The sequence below is a fragment of the Malaclemys terrapin genome, chromosome 1 (assembly GCF_027887155.1).
Source record: "Malaclemys terrapin pileata isolate rMalTer1 chromosome 1, rMalTer1.hap1, whole genome shotgun sequence".
Classification (NCBI taxonomy): Eukaryota; Metazoa; Chordata; order Testudines; family Emydidae; genus Malaclemys; species Malaclemys terrapin.
Genome location: NC_071505.1, coordinates 246,751,945 through 246,775,298, shown reverse-complemented (window position 1 = coordinate 246,775,298; position 23,354 = coordinate 246,751,945). Strand labels below are relative to the sequence as shown.

Sequence of the window (23,354 nt, the reverse complement as noted above, 5' to 3'; positions counted from 1 at the left end):
CAGTCTTCCATTAGAGTGCATCACACGGCCATCTCTGCTTTTCACCCGCCGATCCAAGGACAGACAGTGTTTTCCCATGACATGTCAGATTCCTGAGGGGATCATGACAGGCGAGACACTTCCCGCATGTACAGGCTCCTGTCCTGCAGTAGGATCTTAACTTGGTCCTTTCTAGGCTCACTGGCCCACCCTTTGAGCCACGAGTTCCTGCCTCTTTTCCCACCTGTCATGAAAGGTCGTCTTCCTGCCAAAGGTGGTCTCCACCTTCCATATGAACCAGAACATCTTCCTCATGGTGTTCTGTCCCAAACCGCACAAGACCAGTGAAGAGAGGTGTCTTCACGCCCTGGACGTCTGCAGGGCCTTGGCTTTCTACTTAGAACGTACCAAGCCTTTCCATAAATCGACTCAACTCTTCATCACTACAGCAGATAGGATGAAGGGTCACCCAGTGTCCTCGCAGAGGATTTCCAATTGGATTACCTCATGCATAAGGACCTGTTACAACCTGGCGGGGTTCTGCCACTTCCGATCGTCAGGGTCCACTCGACGAGAGTGCGGGCGTCTTTGGTGGCCTTCCGGGCACACATCTGTAGAGCCACAACATGGTCCTCTGTTCACACGTTCACCGCTCATTATGCTATCACTCAGCAGGCCAGGGACGACGCTGGGTTCGGCAGAGATGTGTTGCAATGTGAACATCCGTGAACTCCTACCCACCTCCAGGGGTATTGCTTGGGAGTCCCCTACTATGAAATGGACATGAGCAAGCACTTGAAGAAAAGTAAGTTACCTTTTCCGTAACTGGTGTTCTTTGAGATGTGTTGCTCATGTTTAGTTCATGACCCGCTCTCCTTCCCCACTTTCGGAGTTTCTGGCAAGAAGGAACTGAGGTTGTGGGGAGCCAGCGGTGCCCCTTATCCCGTGCCATGCAGGCGCCACTGTAGAGGGCACCAGAGCCGGTCCCCTACGGATACTGCTGAGGGAAAAACTTCCGGCACCGGTGCATGTGGCGAGTGTACACACCTAATATGGAATGGACATGAGTAACACATCTCAAAGAACACCTGTTACGGAAAAGAACAAAGAGTCTGGTGGCACCTTAAAGACTAACAGATTTATTTGGGCATAAGCTTTCGTGAGTAAAAACCTCACTTCTTCGGATGTTACGGAAAAGGTAACTGTTTTTGAGATGTGTGTTTCCTATTTGGATTCCAATACCTGCCCTCCATCCCGCTGCTGCGGATTGGACTATTCAGCAGTAAGAGGGATACTGGAGAGGCGTCAGCCCGCACAGCCTATTATACCTTTGACTGTGAGCACATGGGGATGTATGATGCATGTGCAGGTTAACGGACACTTGAAGGAAAACCTTCTGGTTCTGGTGTGTGACGTGCATACATACCCACATTTGGAATCCAAATTGGGAAGACACGTTTCAAAGAACCTCCAGTTACAGGTAACTAACTTCCTCTTTCTGTCACTTAAATAAGCAGATGTAATGCTGAGTACAATCAAGGAGATCTGTTGGATAAAAGATGCCATTTTCACGGTCACTTTTCAGAGTAGAATCATATTTTAAATAAGCTTATAGGTATTTTAATATTAGTGTCTCTCTGTCGCCCTATGCCTGCAATTAAGTTTGTATTAATCTTTCCATTACAAACCCCTATTTTCAAGGTGTTATAATTTGGTATTAAATTGATCAACATGCCAAAAATAACAAGGTTGATATACAATCTTGATCTATATTAATTGAATTAATAAAAATTATGCAACTATTTCTAAAATGAACTGCTAATTGAAACATTGTGGTATTCATTTTCTTGTTGCTGTCATATGTGCGGTACCTAAAGAAAAGTTTAAATAGATCAGTATTGTTTTAAATAGAATTTGTCAGCATATAAGTTCTCTTGTGTTATGTTTACTGGAAATTTGGGGCAAAAGTAAAAACAACCAAACTCTTTTAACAAACTCTAAAACTGTGTTTAGCTAATAGATAGGAAGTACAGAAAACTATTAAATGTTGAAATTGTGACAGACTTATGAAAGTAAAGAAATCCAAAATTGAGGCTGACAGTCCATTCTGAAAGCATTATGTTGCCGCTTTCCCTTATTCGTAAACATCTCAGCAGAGCTTATAAAGGACAAAATATCGAGCCTTAGCTTTGATTTTCTTGGCTGTTACTAGGTTTTGTCACATTCATCATATTATTTAAACATAGATTTTGTATTTTTTATTTATTAATTGATGTAGCTGTCCCTGTTCCTGGGGTTAATATTGAAGAGCACCTTCAGCTACGGCAAGAGGAAAAGCGGCAGCGTGTAAACAGGAGGCATAGATTGGAGGAAGGGAGAGGTAAGAGATTATTTGTTACTCAGTCGAGGCTAAAATAAGGATAAATGCACACCGTTTCTAAAAACTGATTAGGCCTTACGAAACAGGCCTTTTTTTCTATTTAAAAACTGTCAAACGTGAAACAAAAATCAGGTTTAAGTATATCTTCAGTAGAGGTTTGCACTAATTGAACTCAATAGATTTAAAAAAAAAATCAATATACCACTTCAATTTTATAATACAGAAAAGGCCTGCAAGGATTCAATAATACTGCTGTGTAGTGGCTTGAGAATTTGGCTTCCATTAAGCCTATAATGGTGAGTATGGAAGACAAAACAGCTGAGAATTTAGATCTAGGCCTTTGATTAGACAATTAAAAGATTAACACCATTAGAGATTGACCCTGTGCATCTCAGGTGCAGAGTCAGCATTCCGGTGCTGTGCTGTTCAATGTGACATTGGTGGCTACTAAAGTATTTGTAGTCTTTGATTGAAGAAAGAATGGGGTCCTCTGTTCATGTATTACTGATAACTGTTGGATAAGACTGCTGACTCATTGTCAGTCCTTATGTTTTCAGATAGCTAATGCTGTATCAAATACCTAAGAGAGCCATGAAGGTATTGTGAGGGGATGTATGAGTATTTCCTTCCCAAAATCTTACTTATCAGAATGTGTTTACTTCATGTAAGTGCTAAAATGGGAATAAGATTGGAGGAACTAGTGGTGGTTCTTCGAGTAATGTCCCTATGAGTGCTCCACTTTAGGTGTATCTGCATCAGTGTACCTAGAATTTGAGATTATTATCCGTAATAGTGCCTGCTTGGGCCGCACATGCACTCCCCCTTTGCACGCCACATTTGGCCGTTATATAGTGCTGTTCGGCCAAATTGGCCTCGATTCCTTCTCAACTGCCCTTGTCCTGAGATGGAGTCCCTAGAAGAGCCCTTTCTAGCGAGTTCTTAGTGTCTGTGTTCTCATTTTTCATAGTGATAGTGTTTCAGTTAAGATTTTAGTCATTTAGAGTTCCCGTTCTTTTTTCTTCATTCCAAAAAAAATTTGTTTTCGTTGTTTATCGTTACCCCCTTGATTAGAGTAGTAGTTTCTACATATCTTCCCTTCAGAGAAGTGATCCCTATAAAGGGTGTTATACTCAGATCCTCCAAATTCAAACGGTGCCTCTACTGCTGGGAGGCCATTCCGGTCGGTCAGTGATGGTCACTCCCTTTGCATTCGTTGCCTGGAAGAGGCACAGGTTCCCCAAAAATGTATGTATTGCCTTAAACGTAAGGAACAGACTCAGAAAAACCATGAGCTGAAGTTAAAACCGACGGAGAGCTCAGCTTTAGACCCTGGTCCTGGAACCCTGCCCGGACAACGGTTGCTGTTGGCGTGCCACCCTCCCTGCTAGTTACGAAGAGAAACTAACAGAGTCCTTTGTGAAAAGACACTAAAAAGCAAGCTTCAAGTTCGCCTAAAAAGGAGCCGCCAAAAAGAAAGAGGTCCCAGAGAGATCAGTAACTTCTGCACTGACAGATATGAGACTGAATACCTGTGACATCTCGTGGGCCTCTGGTAATGTTGTCATCAGTAAGTTCAAGGACCCCAAGAAGGCAGGACTGGACAAAATGGCATCATCAGGTAATAGGGGTAAGAAAAATGGAGTCTCAAAGATGGTACCGACAGCACCAAATAGACATGCGGCACCAAGTACATCGGCACTGACAGCATCTATGGCGCCAGCACTGACGACATTGTCAACAACAGAACAGGCAAATTATTTCCATGATACCAGTGAATTCAGATTCCCAATACACTAGTATCTGAGGCACCGAAGTCTCCACTGCTGTGTACCAATGTTGCTGCAGTACACATCTCACCCCTGGATGTGCATGCGGTACCTACCCATTTGTCATCTCCACCTAGGACTGCTGCAGTATGAGATACCATTCAACCTTGGAACCTCAGCATAGTGCTACGATGCCTCAATGGTCTCCCATTTGAGCCTATGGTTGTTCTGCTTGTTCATAACGCTGTCTATGAAAACGGCCTTTTTCGTGACCATCACATCCACTCAGAGTGAGGGAAATAGGGGCTCTCGTGGTGTACCTCCCTGTACAATCTTCCCAGATAGTTACATTAAGACCACATCCAAAGTTCCTACCAAAAATTCCTTCCTCATTCAACCTAAATCAGCCTATTCATCTTCCATCATTCTTCCCTAAATCACATGGAAATAAACGGGAGGCCATGTTCCACATGCTAGATGTTAGAAGGGTGCTAAGCCTTTTTCTTGAACGAACCAAACCTTTCAGAAAGATACCAAGATCATTTCTTTCTATTGCTGAAAGATCAAAAGGATCAGCCACATCTAAACAAAAGCTTTCAAAATGGATCTCCAGTTGTACTAACCTTTGCTATCATCAGCTTGATTTGCAAACGCGGACAGGGACTAGAACGCACTCCATGAGATCACTTTCCACCTCAGTAGCTTTCCTGACCAATGTACCAATCACGGACATTTGTAAAGCAGTGATCTGGGTGTCTTCCCACACATTCACCGAGCATTATTTAATCACACAGGACTCAGTGGATACTCTGTTAGTACTAACTGTTTTATCATCTTGTGACACTCTGTACCTCAAAGTAGCACCCTGGAACCCCCATATTCACCACTTTTGTATAATTGATATGATTTATACAAAGTATGTCTTGTGAGGTATCATTTTAAAAATGTTGAGCTATTAAACATTAATATCCTGTTAGATTGTATGTACTATCATTGTATGTGAAATTATGAAGTATTATTATATGAGTTAATGAAATATGTTGTAAAGGTTGGGAATGCCCATGGCCAGCCTTTCAGTTACAACAAAGGAGTAGCCATCACTGGCCAGACGGTCGTTAACGGCTTATCCATGCACAATATACTATCCCAGAGGCTTCTCGGAGAAGGGATGTACGCCCTGGGGATGGGCTAGCCCAGGTCACAGCAATGATCTTTCTAACAGCTGGAAAAAAGTCTGCAAGAAAAAAACTTTTGAACTAGGGAAGTTTGGTCCCAGGCTGTCCTAAAGTGAGGAAAAAAAAATCTGGAAATTGGTTGCATCACACTTTTAGCCAAAGCTGCTGGACATTGAGACAGTACAATCTAGCACTGTCTAATTAGTGGGTGGCTAATTAGAGAGACAGGGTGGATGAAGTAATATCTTTCATAGGACTAGCTTCTGCTGGGGTAAGAGAAAAGCTTTCAAGATTATATAGAGTTCTTCTCCAGGTCCTGAAGAAGAGCTCTGTGTAAGCTTGAAAGCTTGTCTCTTACACCATCAGAAGTTGGTACAAGAAAAGACATTACCTCACCTAACTTGTCTCTTTAATATCCTGAGACCAGCACAGTTACAACAACACTCCATACAAGAATGGATGGCTAATGGTTTTCTAATATGCAATCAAGTAACGTACTTAACCACTTACTGCTGAACATTTAAAAACTATTTTTAATATGGCTAATACTTCACAGCTTTTTAAACGGTAGCAATATGACAATTAAAATGACTATTTTTGAAGAAAAAAAATCACATGGTAATTGCAGTTGGATTATAACAGGTTAAATATTTAAATCTATTTAGCATTTATCCAAGATATCACTTTGTTGACCTTTCCTTGAAATAAAGTTACCAATAGTACTGCTTATTACATGTCACTGAATAACCTTCTTAATTTCCAGCAGAATAAGTTATTCAAAGTGTTACTTTTTCATTAAACATTTGATGAAGTTAACTTTATAGTTATATAAGTTAAATGCATTATCTTGGTGCTTCCAGAATCTAATTTTGTACTTTTTAAAAATTATATATTGTGTTTTCAGTATCTAGTATTACACTTTTTTCATAGTATGTGAAGGATCTTGTATTTACAGACCAAACCAAACCCACCTAACTGTTATGTAATTTACTTTTGATAGATCAAGAAAAAGCTGAGTTCTTTGGCTCTTCACTCTGATGTTTACTTAAAGCTAGGGTGACCAGATGTCCCGTTTTTAAAGGGACAGCCCCATTTTTGGGGACTTATTCTTATGTAAGCTCCTATTACCCCCCACCCCCTGTCCTGTTTTTTCACAGTTGCTATCTGGTAACCCTACTTAAAGCAAATTTATTTCCTTGACATTTCATTCCCTTTACCTGGTTCATGTGAATTCAAACTGAAACCTCTTGCATACTAACCAGTATAAAACAAACAAATGTTAATATATAGTGATATCTTATGAAAAACTCAAACACTGGAATCCACTCTTTAATATATATCACAGCAGTATAGATATTCTTGTGGTTTTGGAGGAACTTTATTGCATGCTCCTGCATGTAGATGCTTCAACTTTACAAGAAGTTTATCTTTTGAAATTGCACATGCATGGCATTGTACATTACATATACAAAATTATATTAAAAGAATGTCTTGAAGTCATGATTAAATTAGGAAATGCCAGAATTAAGGTTGCTTGGACAACCTTAATTTGGACCCCTTGTGTGCACTATGGTGTAGTCTTCAGTTACGTGATCACATATTACTTTCTTTCTACAGGACCTCTTCATACAGTGAATAGAATGACCAGTGCTCACTCAGTGAGCAACTATTTGATATTTTATTTTATCCTCATTGTTCAGTGTGTGGCCACAAGCCTTATTACTCCGCAGTATTCAAGCCATGCTAGGAATACATAATGATTATATAATCATAGATTTGTAGGCCTGGAAATGGCAGGACTAAGTATTATCTAGACCATCCCTGAGAGGTGTTTGTCTAACCTGCTCTTAAAAACCTTCAATGATGAAGATTCCACAACCTCCCTGGGTAATTTATTCCAGTGATTAACCACCTTGACAGGAAGCTTTTTCTAATGTCCAATCTAACCCATGCTTGCTGCAATTTAAGCCCATTGCTTCTTGTTCTGTCCTCAGAGGTTAACGAGAACAGTTTTTCTCCCTTCTTCTTGTAACAACCTTTTATGTACTTGAAAACTATTATCATGTCCCCTCGGTCTTCTCTTCTCCAGACTAAACAAACCAGTTTTTCCAATCTTCCCTCATAGGTCATGTATTCTAGACCTTCAATCATTTTTGTTGCTCTTCTCTGGACTTTCTCCAATTTCTCCACTTCTTTCCTGAAATGTGGTGCCCAGAACTGGACATAATACTCCAGTTGAGGCCTGATCAGTGCAGAGAAGAGTGGAAGAATTACTTTTTGTCTTGCTTGCAACACTCCTGCTAATACATCCCAGAATGATGGGTTTTTTGTTTTGTTTTGTTTCCCCCCCCCCCAACAGTGTTACGCTGTTGTCTCATATTTACCCTGTGATCCTCTCCTCCAAAGCACTTGCAACCCCTGTCAAGTTGGTATCATCCATAAACTTTGAGTGTACTCTCTATGCCATTATCTATATCACTGATAAAGATATTGACCAGAACGGAACCCAGAACTGATCCCTGCGGGATCCCACTCGATATGCCTGTCCAGCTTGACTGTGAACCAGTGATAACTGTTTTCTGGGAATGGTTTTTCAACAAGTTCTGCACCCACCTTATAGTAGCTCCATCTAGGTTGCATTTCCCTAGTTTGTTTATGAGAAGGTCATGTGAGACAGTATCAAAAGCCTTACTAAAATCAATATATACCACATTTATCACTTTCCCCCTATCCACAAGGCTTGTTACCCTGTAGAAGAAAGGTATTCGATTGCTTTGACATATTTTCTTGACAAATCCATGCTGACTGTTAATTATCACCTTATTATCTTCTAGATGTTTGCAAATTCATCGCTTAATTATTTGCTCCATTATCTTTCTGGGTATTGAAGTTAAGCTGACTGGTCTGTAATTCCCTGGGTTGTCCTTATTTCCCTTTTTATAGATGGGCACTATATTTGCCCTTTTCCAGTCCTTTGGAATCTCTCCCGTCTTCCATGACTTTTTGAAGGTAATCACTAATGGCTCAGATGCCTCCTCAGTCAGCTCCCTGAGTATTCTAGGATGTATTTCACCAGGTGACTTGAAGACATCTAATTTGTCTAAGTAATTTTTAACTTGTTCTTTCCATATTGTAGCATCTGATCCTACCTCATTTTTACTGGCATTCACTATGTTAGATGTTCAATTGCTACTAACCTTTTTGGGATTTTTTTTCTCATCACTACATTATTTGATTGCTACTCAAACATTAATTTATTTAATTTCACAACAATCCTGTGCGGTGAAGGGCTATTGTTATCCCAATTTATAGATGAGGAACTAAAGCGCACAGATTAAGGCGAAAGGTATCCACTAATTTTGGCTGCCCAGTTTGAGACAAACTGTATCTGATTTTTTTAGAGTACTTATATAGCACTTAATATGTTCAAAGCACAGCTCCCATTGACGTAATTTTGTAATTGTGAATTCTTAGCACTTTTGTGAAACAGACCCAAGTTGGGTATCCATAAAATGAGGAACACACAATTAGTGATAACCTGTGAAAAGTGTTTGTTTTAAATAACTTGCCTAATATTATGTAGTAACTCTTTGGCAGAGGCAGGGGTGGAATCCAGATCTCCATATGTGTTATATATGAGCCCTTAATCACGAAATCCTCCTTTCTTTTCCTGCAACATACTGGCTCATCTACTACATAGTTTTGCAAAAGATGAGGCAAGGGCCCTCCAGATAAATGTCCTTTTACACAACTGTTACTCATCTCAGAGCAGGTCCAACTTGTGCAGAGAATGAGGCACCGGTCCTGTGGAGGAACTGATAACCATGTAATTAAAGACTATACCATAATGCATAGGCACAAAGTAAAGGATCCAAATTAAAGTTGCCCAGGCAACCTTAATTCTGGCATTTCCTAACTTTTGAGTGCTTGATTTTTCAATCCTAATGTTCTTCTAATAATTTTAGTGTGTGTAATTTCATAGGTTTTTGAAAAAGGAAACTGGAAAAGAAAACCCAGAAATTCCATCATATTGACATGATTCATCAGCAGGGTTGAACCTTAAAATGTCCCATACAGGTCTCTACTACCTGAGCTAAGGGAGCAACTGATAGCAGTAGTAGGTTGTCATCCTTGCATGCACCAGGACTAGAGGGGATGAGAGACACATTTCGTGAGTGAATTTCACACATTTGCTGACAGCAGAGGAATGATAAGACTCTGTAATCTTGGTTCCATTCTAGGTTGTGGGTGGAAGTGTGCTCTAGTGTTCACAGACCTTTCTGCCCATTCCCATTTGTCCCAGGCCTGTCTCTTTGCTACCCAACTCCTTGTCCCAATCACATTTTCCTCACCAAACAAGTCCCAGTCTCCATCTCTCAGGTTTCTCTTCACACTCCCAAGCTTACTGCCCAGCTAATCTGTCACTTAGCTCTTGGACTCCATGTCCCAGTTCTTGCCTTCTCCTCCATCCCCTTGTCTTGCAAGTCCCAGTTCTCCCCTCCTGGCTCTTCAGCCAATCCTTCTCTCTCTCCATTCTCCTCCTCCCTCCCCCTCTTCTAGTCTCTTTGCCCTGCTAGACCCAATTTGCCCTCCCTCCTCTCCCCATTTCCCAGTTCCCTCTTCCCTGGCTCCTACTCCCCCTGGACTGTTAGATTTGTGAAGATAAAACTTGATGTAATGATAGAAGCTGTATGAGAAGAAAGGGAGAAGAGTGAAAAATATTACCAGAAGTGAGAGTCAGGACAGGGAGAATTTTAGATGTAAAAGAGATTTGGGGATAAAGAAGTGTTAAATGTTAGATATGTTGCATTTGAGCATATGGCAAGACATCCAGGATATGGGAAATAGGAAACTGAACAGAAAGGGAGTGGTCCAGTAGAGAATAATATCTAAGTCACGGGGATAGAGATGTTAGTTAAAGCTATGACAATGAGTATACTTGTGATAGAAGAAGAGGCAAACCTGTCTGCTACACCAACATAGTGAGATGAATGGATTATGAAGATCATGAAAAACTACCAAAGAATGACAAAAGGAAGAGGTTGGGAGAAATAGCAGGAGAATCAAGCCTTCAGGTTTCTGAAATCTGAGGAGAGAACGGATACAAAAAGGTGCAAATGACCTTGATAAAGATAAGACAGATTGTGGGGGGCTAGGCTGTAAGAGAAGCCTAGAGATTGTCAGGAAGAGTTGATGAGGGCTGGTTTAGTTCAGTGGAGGTAAAAGAATTCAGATATAAACAATGGAACTTATGAATATTTGCACACATGAAAGAGCGAATGAAATAGTATTCAGGTCAATGAGATTATGCTCCGTTCAAGAAGCTCAAAGGAGGGAAAGGATATGGGCAGTGGACTGTAAACACAGATTCTGACTTATCATTGACAAGAGAAAACCCATTAACTTCAGTGGGAGAAGGATGAGTCCCTACATTTGAATGTCTCTGGTTACAAAGAATACATGGTGAAAATAAAACACATGATATACAAGCAAAAAGGTTCATACAGAATTAGTTAAAAAGTTTTATGTAATGCAGCTACAAGATATTTTAATATATCTTTTCATATTTTTGGAGAGAGTATCTAGACAAAAATTGTAGTCCTGGGATCTTTAAAATAAATAATGCAAGTAATATATTCAAGTGTAAATATGTTCTCCAAATTGTGTCCTTTAAAAGAAACAAAAAATAATTTATTATATTTGAAGCATTCCTTTGTAAATATGTCAGTATAATAAAACCACCAAAGTGCATAGTTTTATATAACTGCTTCCCCACAAAGAATGTCTCTAGGTAGTTGATAATTTTATGGACATTATTTCTGAATTTCAAATTTAGGAAATGTGACCAACCATATAATTTTCTCCGTTTTAGCATTGATATGGTGATATTTGAATATTTTGTGCCAAACGAATATTTTGCAGTATAATAGAATAGCCGGAAATGTATGGTATATAAAATTTCTTTAGCTGTAATATAGAATGTTAACTATTTAGGGCCAAATTCTTCTCCAGCTTACACCTTGTGTTGGCTCATGGTCTTTAGTAAGGTTCCGTATTTATAAATCAAGGGAAAAATCTGTATCTTATTTGAGAAAATTACTGCATCTTTGAATAATATGTTGGTCTCGTCTTCAGGAATTATCTAACTTATTTTTGACCTTGTAAAGTGCAAGAGCAATGTAGAATTAGAATCATTTTTTCACGCTTTTAATTTGAATTATTTTTTGTTTGAACACAGTTTCCATTTTGTGAGCTTTCCTATGCATGTGCAAAATGTTTCTCCTCAGGCCCCCTTGTATTTCCTGGTCCTATTTTTATGAATCATCGAGAGCAGGCTCTAGCCAGAATCAGACCCCATCCAGCACAGCTAAAGCATAAGCGGGACAAGCACAAAGGTATTTGGTCTTCCTTATTGACTAGGAGGGACATATGCCCATCCTCCAAGTCATTCCTTCCATCCACTGAATCTTTGTTTTCAGAGAAATGCACAAAAATTATTCTGCTCTTTTCTTGTTAGTCTCTGTAACCTGAGGAGAAAGAAAACACATTTTATGTTTGTTTACTTTAAAAGTATGAATGTTTGACACCCTATATCATCTTTGGTTTTTTTTTTTTTTTTTTTGATAAAGTATGTCATTTTATTTTTCTGTCTTTTCTCATTTGTTTAAATAAAACTAAAGAAATTTACACAACTTTCCAATTTTTTTCATTGGGCCAGGTAATTCAAGTCTAGCATATGCATTGTCATTTTATTTTCTTGTCTTAATTTTATGATCTTGCACAATGTGTATCGGTTGCAGTTGCTAAAATATTGTTTATATTACAGATTCATTAATTCAAGGCTTCTGTTTGATTTTCTGTAGGTTTACCATCTATAAGTAAGCCTTTTTTGATACTTCTGGTTTAAAAATGTTAATTACTCAGTAAAAAATTACGTTTAGGTAACAGAAGACCTATGTCAAAAGTAGCGACACATAGTATGCTTTCAAAGCTTGCTGCAGGTAGTTTGGTTTCCATCAACTTTTGGTAATAAAGCAGTGGTCATTGTAATCATAAAATGGATGGGACAATTTTCTAGCTCACTTTGTGAATTTTCTCTTGCTTTTCAATACTAGTTCCTGTCAAACAAAGTTCTGTGGCTTTTTAAGGTCTTCATGGCAAAACAGTAGCTACAGGTGTTTACTGACCTTTTGTAGCAGCAGCAGCAGCATTCCCTGGTGCCATTGTGGCCAGCAACAGTGGCAAGACTAGCAAATTAAAGGATAGTAATTATACTCTCACTCTTTCCATGGAGCTTTTCCAACCAGCTTTCTTCACTTTACCAGCTGGTCTAATGACAAGGAGCTTGCTGCCTGTTCTTCTGTTTTGCTAGCTTCCTGCATGTATTATGCAAGCTCCTTCCCTCATTTCCATGTGCAAATACAACTGCATTGCCAATCTGTTTTATAGTATCCTAAAATGATACCCTAATTTATAGAAAAGGTATTTTAATTAATGTCCAGAAGTTTACAAAGATACTCTATTTATTTTGTCACCTCTAAGTCTGTACATGGTACCTAATGCAACCTGTCTTTACATTAAAAGAACAGGAGTACTTGTGGCACCTTAGAGACTAAGCAGTAGAGCTAATTTTTTGTTAAAAACCCACTAAAACAGATTCTGAAAAATGTATCTTAAACAAATTTCAATGGGTTTTGTGACAAAGGGTTTACTAGCATGTAAAAAATCTCTCATACACACCATTGTGTTTGTATAAAAAGGAGCAGATAGGGGAATGGCTAATTTGTTTGTAAATTGACAGAACTATATGTGCGACTATGGTAGTTTTCTTAAAGAAGTGGAGGTGCAGTACAATTTTCATGCAACAAGTGTGTGTATTTAACACATATATATTATATTAGTTCCTGTTTTGCTGAGTTAAATTAACTTGTTCATTCTGCAGAAGTTATTAACTAAGTTAATAGTTTTTTTTCCCAGTCCAGAACCGTGTGCATTAGCAGATTGTTTGCAAATAGAATTTCAGTGCATCATATCTCAAAATATGCTTTATTACCAGTATATGCATTTTGACTTCTTTAATCTGGTGTACTGCAGGTTGTTCTTGCTGTTACCTTGTTCAGTGTTTTCTTTTCCCACCCTTGCTCATTGTTCTTTTTTCTTAAAATTGCTTCTTGAAAAGAATAGGAATATAACTATGAATTATGTTTGTAGACGGAAGTGGAGAAAGGGGTGAGAAGGATGCCAGCAAAATCACAACCTATCCTCCAGGGGCTGTCCATTTTGACTGTGAACTCCGGGCAGTACAAGTCAGTTGTGGGTTTCACCATTCAGGTACAAAGCTACAGCTTTTATCTAATGCGTGCACTTGTTGAAAAAATTATGTGATCATATGCCCTTCCACTCGTATAACTACCATGAACTGCCTTCTCTAAGGAAAGGTGGTGTTAATCCTTACCCAAGTAAGTTTCAAATCATTGATATTTTTGGGGTACAGTAGAACCTCAGAATTATGAATACCTCAGGAACGGAGGTTGTTCGTAACTCTTAAATGTTTGTAACTGAACAAAATGTTATGGTGGTTCTTTCAAAAGTTTACAACTGAACATTGACTTAATACAGATTTGGAACTTTACTATACAGAAGAAAAATGCTGCTTTCCCTTTATTTTTTTTTAAGTCTATATTTAATATAGTACTGTACTGTATTTCTTTTTCGTCTCTGCTGCTGCCTGATTGTGTACTTCCGTTCCAAATGAGGTGAATGGTTGACCGGTCAGTTCGTAACTCTGGTATTCATAACTCTGAGGTTCTACTGTAATTCCAGGCTTCAGCATTCTATTGGATGTCTTGATTAGCCATCTTTGTGGGGGTGCAAAGGAGTGATTAGGTTGGATTAACATCTGCAGCCAACTTCAGTTCTCTTCACCACTGAAGGAGGGTTAAGAAACCATACAGTGATTAAGAAACCATTCTCTAGTGCTTCTCCACTCCACTCTTCCTGCCAGTTGCCACTCTAATTCTGAACTGTGCAGGGGAATGGGTATCCCATGGGACCGTGTAAATTATTAACCCCTATGTAGTGGAACTGCATCTGCTATGCTTCCAAGGGCCCTCAATTCCAAAAAGAGTAGGTTCGGAATTTGACCACAAGGCAATATTTATTGTTATAATAATTTTAGTGAGTTTTTTGGTTAATTTGGAGTGCCATTGGAACAAATTATAATCCAGCATTATAATCAGCATTGATTGGAGGCTCCCAAATTATCTCTAGCATGGAAAAAAATTGTTTTAAAGTACAGTTATGATCACAAAAGCGACCGTGCAAAAATATTATCCTTGTTTTATTCAAGAAAATTGTTTCATGCTGACAATATTATTGGGCAGGTACTGTATTGTGTTTTGTACAGTACTAAGAACTCGCTGTGAAGAAACTTAAACACACAGAAACAAGACATATTAGGAAATACAGAGGTGAATGGGAAATTAGTCGCTTTGATAAAGTGGATTTTAATGGTGGGACAATATTTTTCCCCAGGAAGATGAGCATCAGTCTGCCCAGGTTCTTAGTAGGCAAACAAATGTAATAAATGCTTATGGCAGTCAGTTAACTGGTAATTTAATCCAGTAGTTACTTTTTCTAATTTTGCTCTGATTGCTACTTTTTGTTTATTCAAATGAAAATTTGATGATTTTTGTAATTAAACTGTTGAACAAAAACATGTTTGACACGGTTAGCTCTGTAATCAGTTTGTTTAAATTAACAGATGAAAAATGTAATTAGTGTTAAACATTTCAATAGCTTTTCTCTTACCAGGGAATGGCTTCAGTGGGACTACTCTCAGGCTTAAAGTTAATTGTATGCAAGTCTTTGCACGATCAAGAACTTAAGTTAAAGTCAAGGAGGGTAAAATTATTACCATCTACAAATATTTTTAGTAATATAAAGTACACATCAAACCATGGATGTGTGAGGTCCTTCAAATTGTCAGGAAAAAAATATTCTGAAAACAAAACATTTTATTTTTAGTGGTTTTGATGGAGAATGGTGATGTTTACACATTTGGATATGGGCAGCATGGGCAGCTGGGACATGGAGACGTTAATTGCAGGTATGTTGTAAATAGGTTAAAGGACATATTTGTACTATTGAATTTCATTCCATATCTATGAATTGGATTACATATAATGGATATATTCTCCCTGCTTAGATGAGGCAGGGAGAATATTCAGGAGTGATGTAAATAGGGCAGGACTTCCTTAAGCTCTGCTAAAAATTTTAGAAAATGTCTCCTGCGCATACTCAGAATCAGTGTCAGCTGTTTCAACTTTGTTTTCATCTAGAATAAGCTAAAAGGATTTAGTCTTCAAAGAACTGTTCACATGAAGGTCTAAATGTTGTGTTGCTGTGTCTTTAAAAAAAAAAAGGTTACAGGAATTTTACTCTGGGGGAAAAGTGCTTCCCTCTATTACCAGTTACTCAAAATTACCAGGAAGGGACTTTACTCAGACTTTTTAAGAACAAACAGTGCCTGCCTTCTAGCAGATAGCAACCAGGGAAAATTTCAGTCCCCAAAGTATTTGAAAAACTTTAGTTTATGAAAACTATCATACAATTCAAAGTGTGTAGCTTTTTCTTTGGTCTGAAAATTTCTATACATTGTCTGTGCCCAAAGATGAAATGTTTTTGAAAGTTATTGCAGACTCCTTTCATGCATTGTAGTTTTCCAGACATATTAAGACTGCAGTGGATAAAGATTTCAGTGCCAAAAAATCTGCCAAGTTTGTGAGTTCCACAAGGTAAAAATATATGTGCTGAAATCCTTATGCCCCTAAGAACTTCAGTAAAGAAACTTCTACGTATTATTATGTCTCTTACAATAGTGACTAAAGACCAACCAAGAATGAGGTCCCATTGTGCTAGGCACTGTCCAAACAGAGTAGTAGATGGTCCTTGCCCTGAAGTGCATACTATTGAAATAGGCAAGACAGACAGTGTGGGGGAAGAAATATAACACACAAGCAAAGTGAACAGTGTGATAGCAGCAAACGTCATGTTTCATGGTTTGGGTTTTTTTGGATGGGCTTATGAGACGATAAGCTAAATGGAAACAAAATTTGAAGGGAAGCTAGGTGAGGGGGACAGGGCAGGAGAGGAAGAGGGTATGAAGAGTATGGATGGATTGTGGAAGCACATATTAAAGTCAGGAGATAATTTAGGCCACATCTTCATCCTACGAGTGCTTTGCCAGTATACAGTAACTCTTGGTTAACATTGTAGTTATGTTCCTGAAAAATGCTACTTTAAGCGGAACAATGTTAAGCGAATCTAATTTCCCCATAAGAATTAATGTAAATAGGGTGATTAGGTTCCAGAGAAATTTTTTTCATCAGACAAAAGACTATCTTTTTTATATATATATTGCCAGTGTGTAAATATATAATATTTTATTCCTGTTTTAATATTTAAGAGCCTGGTCCTGAAAGGTGCAGAGCACCTCAGGATCGAGCCCTAAATGTGTAATTTAATATATTTACTGTTTATTTTGTTGCATGTATACCATAAAATATGCAGGATTGTGCAGTTGCAGAGATAATGTTCCTATAAACGCCTAACTTTATTTTCCCTTGTTTTCAGTGTTTCAAATTCTAGCCTTAACATGACATTAACTCACTTAATGCTTTATATTTTATATAATATAATAAAGCTACATTTCTCAAATTTTTTTTTGGATTATCAGAATATCTGGTGTTTTGCTACTTTAACTATTTTAGAATGATAACCTTTGTGCAGAGGGAACCATGTCTGTCCAAATGAGCATATTGCTGAGCAATAAGAACTGAGTGGTCTACAGCATCTTAAATAATGTAACTTGCTAATGTACATTTCACATTGTACATTATCTTTGTGTATCTTTATTTTTCCTGTCATATTCAGTGTTCTTCCTTATCTTGTATTCTCTTTATCTCTTCTTCTTCTCATTTTTCTCATGCCTAATCTTTCCATTGTCCTTCCCTCTAGTCATCAGGGATTCTCTACATATGGGCAAAAAGAAGAACAGGAGTACTTGTGGCACCTTAGAGACTAACAAATTTATTAGAGCATAAGCTTTCGTGGACTACAGCCCACTTCTTCGGATGCATCCACGAAAGCTTATGCTCTAATAAATTTGTTAGTCTCTAAGGTGCCACAAGTACTCCTGTTCTTCTTTTTGCGGATACAGACTAACACGGCTGTTACTCTGAAATCTACATATGGGGTTATTCAGAAATAGCTATTCCACTTTAAACTTAGACCCTACCTTAATCTGAAACAATTTGCAAGTGTAGGCAAGCACTTAGGCCATGATCCAAAGCCCACTGAAGTCAGTTTTGACTTGTCAGGCCTTTAATTTGCTCACCTCAATGTTATTTTTTTTTCTCACCTCTCAATCTCACTGCTTCTTTTCTAATCTATCACTTCAGGGTTCCCCCCATTCACCACTACTGTCTTCTCCCTCAGATACACTCACTACTTCCAGTTGAGGAGAGACAGGTAGAGGGACTTTGTGGTGTTTTCCTTAAACACATCTGTATTTGGGAGGCACACAGAAGACTTTTCAGGTCTTCTGGTGAGATTATTCTTTCTAGTATCTATGGACTTTGGGGAAAAGAGGGATGGTCTAATGCCTTTCCCTCCATTTGAGAGATGCAGAACCAGGATCTTCTCTCCCCCTCTGCCCCTCCCTAGACAGCTGGGGCAGAGAGTCATCCAGTAGTCTTGCCAGCCATGCTTGGGACCGGAATACTAGACAAATGTTCAGTTGCATGATAATACAAATAGTATTCCAGATAGTATCTGACAAATGACAGTAACAATATTACTTTGTGATCAGCTGCACAGTTATTAACATTAATATTGCATTTGTTAAATGTTTCATAAAGATGCACTGATATTGGTGTGGTTTTATTTTGACATAGGGGATGTCCCACTCTGGTACAAGCATTACCAGGTCCTAGCACGCAAGTTACTGCGGGAAGCAACCATACAGCCATTCTCTTAATGGATGGACAGGTGTTCACATTTGGCAGTTTCTCTGTAAGGAAACATTTCTTTTTACTTTTGGAAATATTTTTTTATCTATATATTGTACACTTAGTTACAGTAAATAGTTTTTAGAAAGATTTTTCACAATTGCACACATTTGCATATACCTAACTTATGCCTGTGCATATCAAGTGTTTGTGTGTCTTTATTTTAAATCTGGTTAGAAAAGCATGACTGTGAAAATCTCCCGCTGTTCCTTACTATCTCCCATATCAAATTTACATAGTTTTGACATTAATGCCAATTAGAAAAAAAACAACAACACTTCCCCTCGTAAGCTATCTGCAAACTAATGTGGTGGGATTTCATGGCATCTGTAGAATATTTCTACATGGGAAGATAATGCATGGAGAAGATGGTTACTGTTCAGAGCACTCCTGGCGCACATCAGAGCTTCTGCTTGGGCTGCAAGGGAGGTTGTGGGAGGAAGCTAGGGAGGCAGTACCTCCTTTTTCCTCACAGCAGTGGTAGGGCTGATTCAAACATGTAAGGTTAAAAATTGTAAGATGTAGCTTAAATTCATAACTTTGCTAGACACTAAAAATCATCGACTGAATAGAGGCACTGGATTTAGGGCTTATTACAACAATCTGCAACCCACTAACAACCTCCCCCCACCCCAGCTGCTTCCTCCCCTCTTCCTTCTCTCCCTGTGACTAGAGAGGTGTTAATAAGCCACATCACTTTGAATGGTCCCTTAAAATATTTAACTACTTATGCTAAACAATCTGTTCAAACCTTGCATTTAGCAGCCATATTTTGAGTTAGTTTCCCAGACCTGAAGAGCTCTCTGTAAACTCAAAAAATTTGTCTCTCTCACTAACTGAAGTTGGTCCAATAAAAGATAATACCTCACCCCAGGAGTGCTGGAAGCTCCCTAAAAGTGTGGGGGGAGGGGTGGGGGAGGGGGGCAGTGGTGCCTGAACAGTGGCCCCACCCCCTGCGCCGCCCCTTTCCCCGAGGCCACGTGCCACAGTGTGATAGCGTTATGATGTAAACTTTAAATGGGTCATCTTTTTCCAATTTTCCATTTTGTATATTGAAACTGTGCTATTTTATCCATCTGAAACTATTGTTGCTAGTATTTACTAATTACTGAATTCTTGCTTTAGAAGGGACAGCTTGGCAGACCGATTTTGGATATGCCTTACTGGAATGCAAAGCCAGCACCCATGCCTAATATTGGATCTAAATATGGACGCAAAGCTACTTGGATTGGAGCAAGTGGAGATCAAACTTTTCTTCGGATTGATGAAGCTCTCATTAACTCTCATGTTCTAGCCACGTCTGAGATCTTTGCAAGCAGGCATATAATAGGTAAGAGCTCTTCAACAGTATTGTAAATTAGTTCATTTAACATACATTTAGTGAAGGAACTTGAAACATTACAATGCAAGCAGTGGAGGTAGTAAGTAAAAGATGCAAATTGAGTAAACTCTTATCTTATGACACTCCATTTTACTTTTAGCGTATTTATATTGTGTTTGGTACTCTTAATTGATTTACTAATGTAATTTTATTAATACAAATAAAAATCCTCCGAGCTACTCTTAAATTTTTAATGTTCCAGTGCAGTTAAAAACATCTCATGACATCTATAAGATATTGTACTATGAGTGTACTCTTCCTTACAGTATTATTATTACTTCAGAGATGGAGGCTAGCATGTGACAGATGGACTATTTTATTTTTTTTCCAGGTTTGGTCCCTGCTTCTATGTCTGAACCACCTCCGTTTAAATGTCTTCTGATAAATAAAGTAGATGGGAGTTGCAAGACATTTAATGATTCTGAACAGGAGGATCTTCAAGGGTTTGGAGTATGTCTGGATCCTGTTTATGATGTTATTTGGAGGCAAGTGTGGTTTGTAGTCACAGAAAGGGGGCATCAGTATAGAAATAAGATTGAATTTATTAGAACAATTTTGGGTAGCATCATCTGCTCACATAGGTTCAACTATCATTTCTCTTACCTATTGTAATAAGGCATCTGTTCAGTCTCCTTTATATCTGTTGCCAGGGCTGTCGCTTCTCCCTGGCTCCAAAGCATGTGTTGTCACGCCCAATCTTTTCAAGGAGGTTTATTTCTTTAAACAGAGGTTATCAAACAAACAGAAAACAGTCTCAACTCAGTCCTTGGCCCCAGGCTTTAGGGTCAGCCCTCCCAGAGGTCTCTAGCATACCTGCTCCTGGCAGCTTCCCAGCCTTAGTCAGCTCTGCTCCCATCCTGGAATAGCAGCAACAGAGCTGCTTCCCTGAGCCTCTTGGCCCCTTGCTCTAGGGACCCACAATAGGAGCTAACTGCACTCCAGTGTGGCTTTTCCTCCGCAGGGCTTAGCTTCCTCTGTCTATTCTTCTCCAGGGCTCAACCTCTCTGTCTTTCCTCCCTCCAGCTGCCTACTAGCAGCCCTTTTTCAGCCCAGGTGTAGGCTAGCCCTCTTTAATTAACTGAATTGGACTTACCTGTTCCACTTCAGGGGAATTGGGCTCTATCACAGCAACCAGCTACCCTGTGACAAATTGTATCTCTGTTTTTCTTCTTGGATGGCTTGCTGTCCACTTGAGCTCAACATGGCCTAAACAGAGCTCCTTCTTTTTCCTCCTGAATTCTCTTCACATTATTTGGTCTCCGTTATTTTCAACAACTCCTCCAGGCTCAAAATATTTGGTAATCTTAAATTCCTCCATCTGTTTTCCTTGCATTCTGTCCAAGCTATATTCAGATTTTACACAATACGCTGTGGAAAAAGAAACAGTATCTGAATCTTCTTGCCTTGCCCAACAGTTAAACCACTTGTTCATGTCTTAATCTCTCAATTCAGTTACTTCAGGATCTTCCTTAGCAGTCTCGCTGATCAGAAGGGGGAAGAAGTGGTACTCTTCTAAGCTCTGCCTACTTGAGACTTAAAAATAAGAGGATATTCACAATAGATTTTAGAGCATAAGCTTTCGTGGACTACAGCCCACTTCTTCGGATGCATATAGAATGGAACATAGATATATATACACACATACAGAGAGCATAAACAGGTGGGAGTTGTCTTACTAACTCTGAGAGGCCAATTAATTAAGAGAAAAAAAAAAAAAAAAAAAACTTTTGAAGTGATAATCAAGCTAGCCGAGTACAGACAGTGTGATATGGATTTCCATTCCATACGGCTAAATGCAGTGCAAATTTGTTAGCCGTATGGAATGGAAATCCATATCACACTGTCTGTACTCGGCTAGCTTGATTATCACTTCAAAAGTTTTTTTTTTTCTCTTAATTAATTGGCCTCTCAGAGTTAGTAAGACAACTCCCACCTGTTTATGCTCTCTGTATGTGTGTATATATATCTATGTTCCATTCTATATGCATCCGAAGAAGTGGGCTGTAGTCCACGAAAGCTTATGCTCTAATAAATTTGTTAGTCTCTAAGGTGCCACAAGTACTCCTGTTCTTCTTTTTGCGGATACAGACTAACACGGCTGTTACTCTGAAACTTGTCATTATGCAAGGCACTGCATTTAGCCGTATGGAATGGAAATCCATATCACACTGTCTGTACTCGGCTAGCTTGATTATCACTTCAAAAGTTTTTTTTTTTTTTTCTCTTAATTAATTGGCCTCTCAGAGTTAGTAAGACAACTCCCACCTGTTTATGCTCTCTGTATGTGTGTATATATATCTATGTTCCATTCTATCTGCATCCGAAGAAGTGGGCTGTAGTCCACGAAAGCTTATGCTCTAATAAATTTGTTAGTCTCTAAGGTGCCACAAGTACTCCTGTTCTTCTTTTTGCGGATACAGACTAACACGGCTGTTACTCTGAAAATAGATTTTAGTTCTTCCTTCGTGTCCTCTGTATATTCCCACTCATAGAATGCTCCAACCGGTGCAGCCTGAACGGTAAGATTCTACTAGCAGTAGCCATTGGAGTGTCTATGTGCCTCCCTTGGTCCCTCTGCATGCTTCTTCTCCGCCCTCCTTCCCACCACCACCACTCTGGATGTTTTAGGGTTTAAAAGTTGCATGGAATTCCACCACCTCAGTTCCTTCGACCGTGATCAGCTGGAGGGTTACACTGTTGCTGTGTGATCCTTATGGAGTAGTAGCTAGATAGTTTGTATTGGTTAGTTGTTACCGAAGTGCATATAGTTATATATTGTTACTTAGAGGTAGGTAGCTAAAGGATAACATGTTGGATCAGAAGGTTAAGAAGCCTGGATTCAAAAGATGTTTCTCGTGACCGGCAGTATTCCCAGCATCAGATGCACATATCGGAGGCTTGGCATGTTTGGGGGAAGATCATTCTCTCTCTGGATATCCAATTTGCTTAATAAAAACAACGAGGAGTCCGGTGGCACTTTAAAGACTTACAGATTTATTTGGGCATAAGCTTTTGTGGGTAAAAAACCCACTTCTTCAGATGCGCTTCTTCAGACTTACACGGCTACCCCCTGATACTTGACAATCTGCTTAATGTTTATCACAAGGGCTAAGAGTGGGAGAGTTGAAATAGGCTCCAGTGAGTTTTATTGCAGGAATCACTGACAGTGGCAGCAGATTCTCAGAGAGTGGTTGTAGTTCCAGTCAATTCAGCTGGGAAAAAAATCAGATTCAGCTTCTGTGTCAGATGCAGGATCTGACATAGTTAAAGATCCAAAAAAGAAAAGTTTTGGATCAGTGATAAACTCTGTTTCCATAACTGTCCCATTTCAGAAAGTATCGGTTGCAGTACCGAGAAAAAATGTGCAGATCTCCTTGGTGTCAGCCTCAGTACAAAGAACCAATCAGAGAGAGATTTACAAGGACAGAATCTATTTATAGAGCCAGGATCTGACTTAAGATCTCAGCTCAGAGTTGGGAGTTGTCCTTGTACAGATCCGACAATATCACATCTGGAGGACCCTGTCCTTATGGTGAGTTCTAAGGATCCAGTTAAGAGAACTGATGAGCGTTCATTAACTGGCATAATACTGTTAAAGCGGTA

The 23,354-nt window shown here is 39.0% G+C and overlaps 1 protein-coding gene across 14 annotated transcripts in view; it reads left to right on the top strand.

Moving 5' to 3' along the window:
* MYCBP2 (MYC binding protein 2) overlaps positions 1 to 23,354 on the top strand; it is a 399,116-nt gene that overhangs the window by 120,758 nt on the left and 255,004 nt on the right. For 13 of the 14 annotated variants that reach the window (XM_054011672.1, XM_054011602.1, XM_054011698.1 and 10 more), the window contains 7 exons: positions 2,258 to 2,359; positions 11,588 to 11,695; positions 13,512 to 13,631; positions 15,327 to 15,408; positions 18,257 to 18,374; positions 19,496 to 19,700; positions 20,083 to 20,236. In XM_054011672.1, coding sequence (XP_053867647.1) covers positions 2,258 to 2,359; positions 11,588 to 11,695; positions 13,512 to 13,631; positions 15,327 to 15,408; positions 18,257 to 18,374; positions 19,496 to 19,700; positions 20,083 to 20,236 — 889 coding nt within the window. The remainder of the gene's footprint in view (positions 1 to 2,257; positions 2,360 to 11,587; positions 11,696 to 13,511; positions 13,632 to 15,326; positions 15,409 to 18,256; positions 18,375 to 19,495; positions 19,701 to 20,082; positions 20,237 to 23,354) is intronic. The other variant, XM_054011628.1, reaches the window with a different exon arrangement.